This window comes from Vipera berus (genome assembly GCF_964194415.1).
Source record: "Vipera berus genome assembly, chromosome: 1".
NCBI classification, from domain to species: domain Eukaryota; kingdom Metazoa; phylum Chordata; class Lepidosauria; order Squamata; family Viperidae; genus Vipera; species Vipera berus.
In genome coordinates, this window is record NC_138202.1 from 55972921 (window position 1) to 55988375 (window position 15455).

General features: G+C 34.2%; 1 protein-coding gene across 4 annotated transcripts in view; it reads left to right on the plus strand.

Annotated features, from left to right (window-relative positions):
- Positions 1 to 15455, plus strand: part of RALGAPA1 (Ral GTPase activating protein catalytic subunit alpha 1) — a 140996-nt gene that overhangs the window by 107664 nt on the left and 17877 nt on the right. For 3 of the 4 annotated variants that reach the window (XR_014027472.1, XM_081335781.1, XM_081335780.1), the window contains 2 exons: positions 5813 to 5971; positions 7043 to 7170. Coding sequence is in view for 2 of the 4 variants with exons in the window: in XM_081335781.1 (XP_081191907.1) it covers positions 5813 to 5971; positions 7043 to 7170 (287 nt within the window). In the remaining 2 variants the exon portion in view is untranslated. The remainder of the gene's footprint in view (positions 1 to 5812; positions 5972 to 7042; positions 7171 to 15455) is intronic. The other variant, XR_014027473.1, reaches the window with a different exon arrangement.

The following is a 15455-nucleotide window of genomic DNA, read 5'->3' on the forward strand; positions in this document are numbered from 1 at the left end:
ATAAATTCCACATTAATGACATATAATTGGGGGAGACAGGGAATATTTGTCCTATTAAAGTGAGTGATTAGCTATCATTAGATTCTGAACCTTCTATTCTGTACATGTATCTTCAAATGCTCTAATCCATTCAGCAGACACATTAATGAGCACTCATAGAAGTGCAATATTGGAAGAAGTGAGGCAGGTTGACCTCAGCATGGAGTTTAATACCTGTAACTGAATTATATCACCAACAGTTAGAATAGAGAAATAGCTATGCCTCTGGCAATTTTCAGATTTGTTCTATGTTCAGTCTCTAATAATTTCCTGTGTTATTATTTAACAGACTTTGTGCTCTAAAAATTTCCACTGATACCTTAAAAGCTCCCATCAAACAGCCATTTTTCTCCTACAATTCAAGGTGCCTATGTATTTAGATGTATAGACTGACAAACCCAGAGGCTCTAAGCAGTTTTTCATAACGTGAATTTAGCTATTCTGATTAGGAGATTAGTGATGTAGCTTAGGCTGAATTAGATGTGTTTCATCTACCTATAGTTAAGATGCCCAGATGCAGGCATCATAGCAAACTGCAGTTAAAACAAAATAAGTAAATACATTGGAGTTATTCATAGCTGTAGGGGTAAAACTTCAGCAAACCATGCAGAACTGAAACTCACAATCACTCATTCTCCTTACAACTGCTTATAATTAATTTTATGCTTGGAAAAGCTCTGGGTGTGTTCTACTTCTCAGGTGGATTATGAATAACGTTGAGGGGACATCATAGCAGCATCTGTTTTCTAGACTCATGAAATTGTCTCTACATATTAGATACTTGTATAGTTTATTTTGTTCCTGTTTTCAGCTAATTTATATACAGTGGCCTCTATGTGAATGACAATTTCTGCTAATAGTTGGTAAATCTGAACAAAGAACAAAAAGCTAAGAGATTAACAACAGCTACCTGAAACAATTAAGACTGCTATCCCACAGTATTTGTGCATTCCATTTGAATTTCGATCAGATTTCTCTCAATTATTGATTCTCCATCTGTCTCTAGCTGTTACAGAAACATTCCTCTTCCTTTAAGGAGTTAGCATTTCTGTTGTTGAAATATTAATTCAATATATAGAGAAAATACTACATATAGTCAGAGCAAAAATGGTACTGCATTGGATTGAAGTGATCCCAAATCAAAACTCCACCCCACAGCAAAACTTGATCTATTTATTTTTCTGTATTCCATATTATTTCTGCCAACCTAGCAGTTCGAAAGCACGTAAAAATGCAAGTAGAAAAATAGGGACCACTACGGTGGGAAGGTAACAGCGTTCCGTGCGCCTTTGGCGTCTAGTCATGCCGGCCACATGACCACGGAGACGTCCTCAGACAAGCGCTGGCTCTTCGGCTTTGAAACGGAGATGAGCACCGGCCCCTAGAGTCGGAAACGACTAGCACGCATGTGCGGGGAAACCTTTACCTTTACCTATTCCATATTATGTTCTTTAGTCCAGCATATTTTTTTAAAAAAAATATCTTTGCTTCCAGTTTGATATTTTTTAAGAAAAAATGGAATTCAATTGTTTTTAAAGTTTAATCATAAAATTTGCATATTGTACTGAACGAACAAAGAGAATTTTGCTATGAAATCGGTAGGGAAAAGAAGGCAGAACGTCACGAGAACTGTTCTAAGGAACTGTGAATTTAGCTGAGAGGGATAAAAAAATAATCTCTTGAATAGCTACTGATTACAAAGGGTATATCCTGATTGCTGCTGATTGCTGAGAGTAGCTGATGGAGTGACTGCTTCCTGCTCAAGAAGCAGTGAGTGTAAGAGGAACGTAAGGCAGCCATGCACAGGAAGAGCTCACTGGACAAGCACGTGTGGAGATGTAATGGGAGTTTGACCCAGGAATTTAAGGAGCATGTCCTTAACTTTTTTTTTCTTTTAAGTCAGGATTTTGCTAACCTGAGAGACTAAGAAAAAAGAAATAAAGCCTCTATTGGTAGTACCTTCAATAACAAAAGTGAAGGTTAAAGGACAGAAGTCTGGTTGGGATGCACTGCTGGTGACATGTTTGTGTTTCTGCCTGAGAACAGCCCAGCACATATTTGCAACAAATATAGCCTTGTAACCTTATAGCAGTGCTTGACAAGTCAGAAGACTGAATGGGTAGCAGCTCTTAAGTAATTATGTTTTATCGGAATTCAAAATAAATTTGAATTCCAATTGTGCAGAATATCTTCCATGTCTTTTTGCAAATGAAGTTTAATTGTCTTTACCATGCAGAGCTGTAAATAATAATAATAATAATAATAATAATAATAATGAAGTAGTAGTAGTAGTAGTAGTAGTAGTAGTAGTAGTAGTAGTAGTAGTAGTAGTAGTAGTAGTTGGAAGGGACCTTGGAGGTTAGACTAGATGTTATATATACAAAGAAAACATAACAAAGTTGCCCCAGCAAGGGGCTCCACCCACCTCACAACCTGAAAAACCTCCTGTCATGGTTCCGACAGATGAAACCCTTCAAAAGAACTTCGAGGCATTGTTTTCCTTAAAGAATTTTTTATTCGGGAAACAAAGTATCGGCACTACATAGTTGAACTCCAAAACTAAATTCCCGTCTCCTGGATACAAAGTAACAACGTACAATTCCCACCCCCAATAAACAGTCATAAAGCACATTCCCCAATTAGCTTAAAGCGTGGGCTCTCCAGCCTGCCAAAACATTATCAGCTCAGGACCCAGTTTGTCCTTGGGTTCCCATGGCAGAGCTATTATTATGGTTAACTGAGCTTGTGTCTCAAACCCCCCCCTCCCTGCACCAACTAATTCTAAGAGTAAGAAAAAGGAGAAAGAGAAAATGGCTGCATTTTCATCTGTTGTCAAAGCAAGAACATCTGATGTTAGCAGTGTTGACACCTCCAGGTCTTCAAATTTTCCTGGAATGCCAACTGGGTGGGGACCTTGTAGGTTTCAGAGAGGGGATCTCTACCAAATATCATGCACCATTTACTTTTTGTAGCCCATTGCATAATTTAAATAAAAATAAATCCAAAATTTACATGCAGAAAAAAATAAGTGCATCCTATATTTATCACTGTCTCAAATACCTAAAGTTAGAATCAGGTGCAGATGATTAGAAAATTTTTAGAGAAAATCTGGGAGAACCTATCCATTTTAATCCTCAGACATTTAATTTGCTCTTTGTTGTTGAAGTGTGCGGTATCATCATGCCTAGGTCAAAAGAACTGTCTGAAGCTTTCAGAAAAAAGGGTATAAATTCCTATAAGTCTGGGAAGGGATTTAAAAAAGTGACCAAGCAATTGGATATCAAATTCCACTGTACAGAACATCATCTGCAAATGGAGATTTCAGACAACCGCCAACCTGCCTGTGGCAGGCCATACCAGCAGGTTCAGTTAGAGAACAGAACACACAGTGCTAAAAAAATCCCCTAATGTTATCACATAACCTACAGAGAGTTCTTACCACTATTGATGTTAAAGTGTATGAGTCTACCAAAAGAAAGAAACTACGCATGGGAGGTGTCTCAGAAGGAAACTTTAATTGTCCTGAAGGAACATCAGGGAAAGACTAAAAATTTTTCATGAACACCTAGGGAAACACTGGGACTTCTGGAACATGTGTTCTGGACAGGAAGGCAAATATAGAGTTATTTGGTTGCAGGACTAGAAACATGTTTGGGCAAAAAAAGACAGTATTTCGCCAGAAGAATGTGATACCAAAAGCATGGTAGTAGAAATGTTATGGTTTGCTTTGCTGCGTTAAGGCCTGGGCAGCTCACCTCATAAAATCCACTAAATTCTTCATTGTATAAGAGTGCCTGAGGATAATGTGAAATCGTCTATCAGAAGATCAAAATTCAACCGGAAATCTTTCAACTTGGCAGTGATCCTCAGCATTCCACTAAATCCACTAAGGAATGGCTAAAAAGAAACCAAGGATTCGGGAGTGGCCAGGTCAGATCGAACTCCCATCATGAGGCTATAAAGTGAATTGAAACCACTTAAAATATCAGACAGCTGAAAAAACAGCCTGGACGGAGGATTAGGAAAAAAATTCTTCCCAGCCAATATCAGACTGGTAGACAGTTATAAGGAACTGATGCTATTTCTTCCAACAAGGGCAATGCCAAGGGAGAATTTATTCTTTTCACAGAAAAAATAATGTATCTGTTATTTTTTTGTTGAATAAATTATTACAAAGTCCATTTTTCATGATTTTTTGTTCAATTGCTTTGTATATTGTTGGAATGAAGAGAAATATATGTACACATAAGTTTTAAAAAATTATATGGGATATACTTCCTTTTTATGTGTTTGTACTTCCTTTAGTTTTTTGTTGTTTTTTTGCCTCACTGTTTTTACTCCTATTCTGTACTCTGCATATCATTATTTATGCTGAAAGAGAATTGCATTATGGGTACAATTGGACATATCAATGTTGAGAGTACATTTTCCTCTTCCCCTTTTTTAAAGAAAAAAGGTTAACAATTTAAATAGGGAAGGATTGGTAAAAAGTTAAGTGGGTAACAAAAGCAATCCTAAACAAAAGCAACTAAGCCTCAAGAAATTATAATGTCCTCATCTCTTCTTTAGATCAGTGGGCTCTACACATTAGTGATAATTTTGGCAAGAGTTCAAGGGTTAATGTAATAGATAACTAAAAGGAAATTGAGCCCTGCATTATTTCACTTGTCTTCTCTTTCCAAAACTAACTTACTTAATTTTTTTAAAGTAAATACTTGAATTCTTCCTGCCAGGGTTCTTTGCTTTTACTATCGTTTATTACTTCAATTATACTTGGTATCACTTAGAATGATCTGCCATTTGGAAATCTCAGTGTAGCCTGCAGCTTAGTATTAACTCTGGCTGGTATTGTAACATACACAGCATATGACATTAATGTATCAAAATTAAATTTGATCGTCCCTTCTGGTTATATTTATTTCACATTTCTTTTGTATTCAGTTAACGTAAACTTATTATGAAAGCTGACACATGATGAGGCTATAAAGGAAGAATGTTTTCAACTATTTCGATTTTTTTAATGAAATTTCAGATATCTCTGCTTTTCCAGTGCTTAATTTTTTTTCCTGTGCTTTAGTAGAAATTGGAACCTGATGCTGTAACTATAGAAATATTTTTAGCTGATCATGTTGGTTTATGGCAGTTTTGTCTACCAAAACAAAAACCTTATGTTAAAAAGTTGTTCATTTAAGCAGAATTATGAATAATGAAAAGTCATAAAAATAGTTAATAGTAACTGTTGCAATAGCACCATTATATTCTAGGGATCAGTCTGGTAGTTTACTAAGATAATTTCCTATATTTATTTATTCCTCATGTTTATATAGCCACCCATCTCACACATGTTACTCTGGACAGTGTACAATAAAATAAACCATAAAGCAATGTTTCTTAAAAACACTGGGAGAAAATATTTTGATAATATATGCAATGTTGCCATCTTGAATTGAAACATTTCTTTAAAACTTCTTGAGAATTTCTTGATTAATGTATTATATAGGAACTACTATCCCAGAGGTGCTTTCTTTCAAAAGGCAACTGGACTTTCTTGTTTTGCTAGAAGATGTTTTGCTTCTCATCCAAGAAGCTTCTTCAGTTCCGACTGATGGAGAATGGAAGGATTTATATTCATAAAGTCATGAAGAACTGAAGAAGCAAAACAAGGAAGTCTAGTTGCCTTTTGAAAAAAAGCACCTTTGGGACAACCATGACCTGGATGACTAAGACGCTCCATAGACATTTAGGAACTGCTATGTTTTTTCTCTTGTTTCAGCTTAGGCATTTAGGAAATGATGAAGTTCACATTATCTGGTCAGAGCATACTCGAGACTATCGAAGAGGAATCATTCCTACAGAATTTGGAGATGTACTTATTGTTATATATCCAATGAAAAATTACATGTTCAGTATTCAAATTATGAAAAAACCTGAGGTATGTTCTAACAATTCATATTCAGCTATTTAGAAAATGATGTTTGCATTGTCTAGTCAAAGCATATTATGGATTTCAGAAGAAAAAATCATTTTTGTAGAATTTGAAAATATGGTTATTGCTGTATATCCAGTGAAAAATTAATATGTTCAGTATTCAGAGTATGAAAAAATGATTTATCCTAGGTCCATCAATATGGGATGAGGTCCTGTGCTGGTTGCTGAGTTGAACATCTTGAAGACTTCAGCACAGATTTCAACAAATCACTTGGGCTATAGAACAGTAGCACTATTATTGTTTTTGTAATTCAATAGCTGCAGTTCAACAATAGCTATAGATAACCCTGGATCAGACAGAGCATATGTTAGTGGGCTTTCTCTGTTGTAGTATCTGCCCCTGGAGCACCATCTCATCTGAGAGTTGTAGCCCTCTCTCCCATCTTTAAAACTTGGATCTATTTCCAGATCTGAGTGAGAATGGGTTGCAGACCCTTTGTGGGATGTTTTAGTTATTTATTTCATGGTTTATTTCATGGTTGTTATTTTTTTCCAGAGCTTCCTTTGGATTATATATTCTGTGTTTTAATTGTTTTTATTATTGTAAATTGTATATTGTATAATAAGATTTGGATGGCATGCTTAAAACCATTACCTCTTTTAAACATATAGTTATATTTTGATATTAATTGCATTTATCAATTAATTGTATGTTGTGTCCACAAACTATTTATGTTTTTTCATAAACAACCATATCTCCACAGCAAATTTGCAACCTGTACAGCCTTTCTTATATTTTAGCCTTTAAGAGAAATGATTCATGACATTATTGGGTGTATCAGATTAAGCTTAAAATACATTTGAATATAAGCAATTATTGAAGCAGTTATTAATACAGCAAAGTATTCTCTCTTTTTGAAAATGTCAGATGATCATATTGGCATCAAGAAGCAGTCTTCTACCATATTTTAAATAACATGGTTAATGAGAGGTGTAAACATTTGTTAAAGCTGATTGCTAATTGTTATAGAAACTACTAATTTAATGGCTGAATTTCTGAACTTTTTGAATTCAGGTCCCATTCTTTGGTCCATTGTTTGATGGTGCTATTGTGAATGGAAAAATTCTTCCTATTATGGTCCGAGCAACAGCTATAAATGCAAGCAGAGCTCTGAAATCGCTCATTCCATTATACCAAAATTTGTATCCTTTAACAAAAAGAAAACACTTGGAAGCAAGTTCAGTTGAGCATAGAGTAATTAATCATACATAGGACTATATGATATCTTTGACTGATATCCGGGGTTTCCATAAATTCATTTTTGAAAATCTCAGGATAATATTTATTAAAACAAATTGCAAGAATAAAGTGAGATGATAGAAAGGCTTGGCTCCAACATGATTATTTTATTGAGTTCCAAATTTTTATTAGTTTATCCAAATATAAGACAGAATAAATGAAAATAGTAGGAAAATAGGGGAGGAAAAAGGGAAGAAGAAAAAGTGTAGAGGAAAAAGAAAAGTGACTTTGGACTCTTTTTAGCATAGTGGAATAAATGCAGCCACAACTTTACATTTACATAATAATAAATACTAGCCAGTTCTATAACACCAAAGCTATCTAATCAGCAAAACCCAAAGTCAAAGTTTTTTCTACCTTAAGCACAAAGTCCAGAAGCGGATTCCAAGTGGAAATAAAGTTAACTTGATTATTTTAAGTAGATATTTAAAATACTTTATTTTGAGTGATTTCAGAACAATTAAAATTATTTGTAAAGATATATTGTTCTAAACTTAACTCTAAATTACCTGAGAGAACCTTTTTTGAGTGTAAGACAACTCATAAATAATTTTCAAAGTCAATCGCAAAGGCTACTACTTTCACATATGTAGTATTAATAATGTTGTCATATGTTTCTGCAGTGTTAAATTCCATTAATTGTAGTAGTGAGTTGCTACTTTTGAGCTAGCCTCTCTTTTCAGTGATATTTGTTTCTTTATTAGACATAATCATTTGTAGTGAACAGGTTTGTACTATTTTATTGTTTGGTTACTAGTGGAAATTATTTTAATTATTTCTTTTATAGAGAACAAGCTTGGTTGGATATAGTGTAATGTGTTAAGGTAAACCATGCCTCTTTTGGACACTTCCTGTGGAGTTAAAACCAGTATTTGAAACTTTTTTAAAAGTTATATGTAATTATATGTACTTAGTTTAAAATCTATATTTGTTTACGGTGATTAAATACAATTTGAATTTTAAGGTTGTGTAAGAAGTTAAAAATATGCATTTTAAATTAATCTTTTAGCAAGTATCTGGAAGATCATTTGTAATACATATTATAGGTGACAATAATAAGTCTTTGAATATCAAAATTCTAACAAATTTACTTAACTATATGATCATAATTATGTAGCATTGTCAGCTATATTCCATTCACTAAATAGTCCTGAGATTCCAAAGCACATATTGTGAAATTTGTATCCATTAAAAATAGTCTGGGACTGCAGCATGTCTTGGCTAACTATATATCAAATGTTGTTCAGTAAATTACAAGTGTATTGATTGGCATATGCTGCCTAAATCAATTGTTCTGACAGCCAAAATTACAGTAATCTGTCAGTATTGATGGCTGTCTTTCAGACTTTGGTACCTTTCCTTCATTTGTCTTTTCTTGTTTCTGAAGTGCATTTTCTTGTAAGCATCTAGTATTGTTGTGGTAGGTACTTTTTTGTCTCTTGAAACCAATTTATGGGCTTGATCATGCAATTAAAGATAAAATACAGCACTGGAGAGCATGGGCAGGCAATATTTTGCCTAACAATTGGGTTGTGAGTGTAGTTTAGGCTTGCTATCAGTCATTTATTAATTAGATGTTGAGAGAGTATGGTTTGGTTGTATTTTTATGGTGAGGGAGGTAAAGAGTAATTCCAAAGCATCACTTTAAATACCTTTGATTTTAGACATTGTAGATTCAATAGACATCTGTATTTAATTTTAAACTTTTCTCTTAACAATTTTAATATAAAACAATGTAGATTATTCACAGATCTTCATTTTAGAAATTTAAAGATTTTTTTTACATTATGCATCTGTATGTGTGTGCTTCCCTAAGATCATACTGAAAATGTGTCATATCATCTCTGCTAATTACCCAGCCTTTTCTAATCTGTGTTGATTTGCACTAAACATAGAGATAAACTTGGGGGGAATTTAACAAGTAACTGAATGAATCCCACTAAACAAACAACTTTCTGTTCTTTCTGTCTGACAAAGTCTTAACAAATTTGTGAGTGAATAAAACATAAATGAAATTAATATTAGGGTATACGTATCTACTTTTGCCATTAATTCTTTTAACATTTTAATCATTTTAATGATTTAAATATACAATTTTGTATATTTGTGACATCAATTTTATTTTTACTTTGGAGAAAATGTGTTCATTATATGAAGAATTGCTAAAATCACTGTACTATTATTATACTACTTTAAACTAACATTTTTTAAAAATAATGTATATTCTACACATAGTAACTACACAATTCTTTGGCATAATTTTAATAATACAGAATGTGTATTGGGGATACTTTTTATGTTTAATTAAAACACAATTGAAGTAAAGAAGGATTTATACTGAATCTTACCTCTGGTAGAATGAAATCTTGAAAAGGTGTTTTTTTTAAAAAAAAAAAAAAAAGCTGAAATTATGAGAATGTGAATGTGTTCATTTTTTAAGAAATAGGATAAAGGTCATACATTATCCATCTCATTTAGAGTGCTTCTACTTATTACCAGTATGGATTTTAAAAACCCTGTTGCCAAGCCACGGTTCCTATCCATCTGTTCTTGCTGTTGTGAAAAGGTTCAATTTTCAGCAAAACCATGCATTTCGCAGAAGGTTTGTGAGGTGAAATTTCACAGAAGACGTGATGGATCTTGATTCTTAGTGATAAGCTAGCAGGGTTGGCATATGGTTCTGCATGATATGGAGGCTTGGGTTCCTTTGCTTTACTTTTGTGGTGTGGAGCTGATAAAAACTGGCTCTGTATTGTTTCACTGGACACCAATCATAGGCAACAGGAACTGCCCATTTTAACTCTCAGTGGGAAGGAAACCCAGGCACAGTTCACAATAGCACTATTGTCATGTTGCAAACTACTCTGAACAGCTTGACAGCTTTTAAAGGAGGGGGAGAGAAGTGTTGCTTTTCAAATTGGTGCTCAAAAGAGTGATGCGGAAAAACATCACTGATATATTAACATTCTTTTTCTATAATATTATTAGTTTATAATAATAATAAACATTTGCCTGATAAGGCTTTATAAAACTACATATATAATTTGTGAAGACATACAATCAGCTATAGTTTATACAGATCCATGAGCAAAAATATAATTTAGAAGACTACTACTCAGTAAATCAGTCTTCCTCATCCAGTTCTTCGCTTTAGTTTCCTTGGTGGTAATTGTAGTCTTATACAGTTTGGTGGAGGCTGACCTAAGTAACTAAACATTTCATGTAATGCTATGAATCAGATTGTATATTCCTATTCTTCAAAATTCAGAAAAGAAATTCCATTAGTCTTCAAAGAAATATATTCTAGGGAAGCATATTTTAATGTATTGAAAGGAGGAAGGCAAAGAGATTGGTAAGTTTTAATGTTTTAGCCTTTAGTATCTATAGTGCCTTCAGTGAGACAAGAGAAGGCCAGATTGACAAAATGCATAAAAATGAGAGTTGGAGTTTAAAGAGTAGATATTTCTGGTGGCAGAAACCCCAAAGTCCTAGGGTGACTTCCTTGAATATGAATAAATTATGCAATTCTTTTCTTTGCTGATTTAGAATATTTTATTACTTTTTAGGGTATAGAAGAGTTGGGTAATTGTCTCTAGCTTTCAGATTCATTCAATTGTCTGCCTTTAGCAATATTCATTTCTAAAAATATCATCTACTGAGAGAATGTGTCAAATTCGAGAGCCTTGTATAGGTGATGGCTAGTTACAATTTGCCACTGATATTTACCAGTGTTATACCATCATTCTGATGAAAAGCATCCACAGCAGTTTGGGATAATTTGTCTACCAGAATTCTGCAAAATGGCTGCTTGAGCATCATTGATACCTTTACTAGAACCCAGTGCCCCATAGGCTCATCAAATACTACTTGATACTGTAGATAAATGATCATTTCAGTAACTACTCGATTCATGTTACTGTTTCCTATTTATATACACTATTCCTGTTCAGATAAAAATATTAATATCCAGGATGGGTCTCAATTTTATGCTTTTTTTCTTGGCCTTCTTTATTGCCCATTCTCTCTAAGCCAGATATCCAGTGATCGGGATTGTCTCCTAAGCTTGTAGATCCCCTTTTGAGTCAACAGACAGAGCTTTTAATAGTAAAGTTAGGTTATTATGGCTCTTTAACAGTCTTTGAACTTGAGAGCCATAACATCTTGAGAGTGAATAGTGGATTTTAAAGTCCCCTAATTTTTTTCCCCACTGTAAGGTCAAAGCCGGACTTCTCCATGCCGGCTACTGAGCCACCATCACTTATGTAGCTTTGTTGTCTTCTCCATGAAAGACAAGAGCCACTTTGGTGTAATAGGGAAGGTACTGGATTAGAAACCACAATACTGTGAGTTCTAGTCCCATTTTAGCCATGAAAGCCAGCTATGTGGCCTTTGGCCAGTCACTCTCTCTCACCTCACAAGGTTGTTGTTATGGTAGGAAAAATAGGAGGAAGGAGTATTAGGTATATTTGCCATCCTGAGTTGTTTATAAAAATAATAAAGGCATGATAAAAAAAATCTAGAACAAAACAGTTTCAACTTAGCTATCATAGGAGTAAGGAAGTTGTAGTTCAAAATTTGCTTCATTAAGTTCTATATCTTTCATCTGAAATAACATCAGGTACTTAGTACTCAATAGTCCAAAGACCATATTTTTTCTCAGGACCTAAGAAAAATATGAATTAATTGCTGGCACATATGGGTATTTCTCCATTGCCTAGATTTTCAGTAGAAGTTGAATCATTTGCAACTTAATAGAAGATGAATGGTTTGCAATACAGGTAGTCATTGACTTACGAACTGACACTTAGCAACCATTTGAAATTATGACAAACCTCTTCAAGGCTACTTACAACCCAGATTCAAAGTTACAACAGCTAGGCCCCACCAACCCTTCCCTGTGGTCACATGATTGCATTTTGAACACTTGGCAATTGACCCGCATTTATAGTTGTTTGCAACATCCTGCTGTTTATGAAGTTTATTGTCAGAAACTAGCGTTACAGAAAATGGATTTGCTTAATGACTGCAACATTTGCTTTACGACAGGCATGCTCACTTAATGACTGCAGCAAAAAATTGCTTTTAGGTTCGCTTCCAGGTCCAACTCAGTCTGCTATTTTGCCTTTTAAAATCTTTAATGGCATGGGGCTGGGTTATCTGAGGAGCCATCTCTCCCTGATTACATCTGTTCATCAGCGGAGATACAAACATTTTGTTGTTTGAACATTCTGGAATGTATTTTACCCTAGAGCCTGTCTGGCCTTTCTGATCCTGGAGTCAATTTCTTTGTCCAAAGACTTACCACTACTGCTACCCAAATAAAAACTGTTGATTTCTCATCTTCAGAGGACCTGCTGCATCAAGGCAAGATTTTTTTTTAAAGTAATTGTTCATGAAAAGCAGGAGATTTTTCTAGAAATCTGCTGACTCAAGCTTGTAGGAGCAGTTTCATTTTTTTTACCAGAACTACATTATTCACCAATTAATGTATCATATTTACTCTTAATATTTTGTTTAGGCAATCAGAACTGAAAATGGTCTGCACAAAATTCTATATCTAATGCAGCCTTTTGGGGTTGATGAGTATAATTTACAATGTAGGAAAGTCAATCTGCTGTTATTAAACATGAGTCAGATTGTAGCTGCCTACCAAATTATAAAACAGTTTCAGAGAATCTTTTTTCAGAGAAAAACGGTATGTGGGCAGCAAATGAGTCCTGAGTCCTTCGGGAGATAGGGCGGGATATAAGTCCCATTAATAAATAAATAAATAAATACAAAGAGCTTCTTGGAATTTCATCCAGTTAGTATGCTGCATATATTTCATAGCTTGTGACATATGGGTAACTGTATGCTGAATTGCCAGGTGGTCTTTAGTTAGACTAAGGATACTAGCTGGAGCATGCTCAGAGTAAAATTAGGCTGCAGTTGTTGTAAAATGTGCCAGAACTGACAAGTATAGTATCTTTAACATTAACAGAGAAAGCAGCATGTTACTATGTTGGATGATCTTGTCTTGTCTCTATCTTACTAAAAAAAATCATTGTATAAAAGCAGTGCTTCCCAAACCTGGATAAATTACCCAAAATTGGGTAAGGGTGTTTTTTCTTTGGGCAATGACACAAAAAACCCATTATCCAGTCACAATAGGGACACTTGAATTGACTTAAAGTGTTTTACCTACATTGGGTAAAAAGAACTTTCTGATAAGTGGTTTTGGGTAATGAAGGAAAAAAGTTTGGAAGCACCGTATAAAAACTGGTTGATTGAAGGTCGGAAGTGGAGATCAATATCCATGGGCCCATCTGTTGCCAAACATAGCATTGGGAAGATAGCAGTTAGAATAATAGTAAAGGAACATAATAAATAAATTGAATGAAAGCAATATTATTTATGAAATCAGAAAGTCTCTGATCTTATGGAATGGAATTGATGAATGCATACATAAAATAAGGATAAATATTTAATTATGAATGAAAGAGCTAAAATTTATGGCAGAAAGTATGTATTGTTCTGATTTTATCAAGTGGGAACATATAGGCTCATAGTTGTCACATATTATGCTCCAGTGAATGTGATAAGAGAGTGCTGTAAAATGGGTATAAGAAGTTATAAATATGAGAATGTCAAAAAAATAATAAGATTGTATGTGCAAAGACTACCGTATTTCTGAGCTTGACAATTAAAATTATCGTTATTTTAACCAAAGAGAACTGTATCAAAAGTGAATGAAGAAATTGCAGGGGGATTAGTTTGTTAAATCTGCCTGAGAAGATGTTTGGCAGAACTCTTATTGAAGTGGTTCAAGAGCTGATAATGAGTATAATTTGGGAAATGCAGTGCAGCTTTATGTTTGACCAAGGATGTGTAGATCAGATTTTCATTCCTGAGCAGGTCATGCCATCTACACATATATGAATGTGTTATAGAAAATACTATAATTGTAGATTTAGAGCAAGTGAATAAGGAAGTGTTTTGTATAAATCATGGAGTTGGGAATGCGAGAGTAATGTGTGATGGAAATAAACATGCAGTGAATAAATGGTATGCTGACTAATTCATTTGACATTGAGTAAGAGGTAAGAGAAGGACTTGCAATGTCTATTTTGTTATTGAATGCCATTTTCAATTAATGTATAAGAAATGCTTGTAATGATATTGCAGGTGTATTGGTTGGGAATTCCATGAATGTGAGTGCAGCCAGTGCCATGTTGTTAGCTGACAATCTGAATGGTTTGCAGCAAATGTTAGATAGATTGTCCAGTGCTGTGAGGAGTATGAATTTAATGTTTAATAGATTTAGGACAAAGATATTATTTGGCAGGGAAAATAAAGCGTCTACTTGAAAATGGCAAAAAAAAAGCAGTAGATAAATTTGTGGTTAACATATGATCAGTTGCAACACATGAATGTTTGTTTAAAAATCATGCTTCTGCCCTCATTTGAGAGTTGAGTGTGCCAGGGGAAACAGTAAAGTATATATAATGGAAATTGGTTGTTTAAGAAGGTGGGTAAAAGCAGGGAAGGGAATGAGTGGAGAAAGAGATTGAGTCAAGAATGAAAGGGTGTTGTGACTAGTACATTGACATGGATGATTTGGTCATATAGAGATAATGAATGAGTATTGAATTGCAAAGCAGCTGCATGAAGCAAGAGCGAATGAATCAAAAGGATTTGTAAGACTTAAGTAAGTGGTATTCTTTGAATAGAGCTGGTGAGATCCTCAGAGATGCAAGTTTAAACAAAAAACAGCATATGAAGGAAAACAATACAATTGTTTTGACTTCCTTTTCTTTAATAATTTACTTTATTATTCATTTTAAAGTAGATGAGTGCAGGATGGCATATTAATACTTAAAAAAGTAAGTTGGAACTGATAGGATACAGTGGGTTTTCCTCAGGGAACACAAGTGTATGGGCACAGTTCTGTGATTCTCTTCAGTTTTTTTTCAGTTAACATGAAAACAAAGTAAAACCAAGCCACTCATGCGCTTGATTGATTAGAATGTATAAGAGATCAAACTAGAATTTCTGCTTATATTATTGAGAAAATATATTACTACTATATTTCATAATAGTAATTCATTGAATGCCCATTCTTCCGCTTACCACAGGAGTAGATTATATTTAAGTCAAGATTAATGGATAGATTTTGATGTTAAAATCCAGTCCCTTGACCTGCCATTCC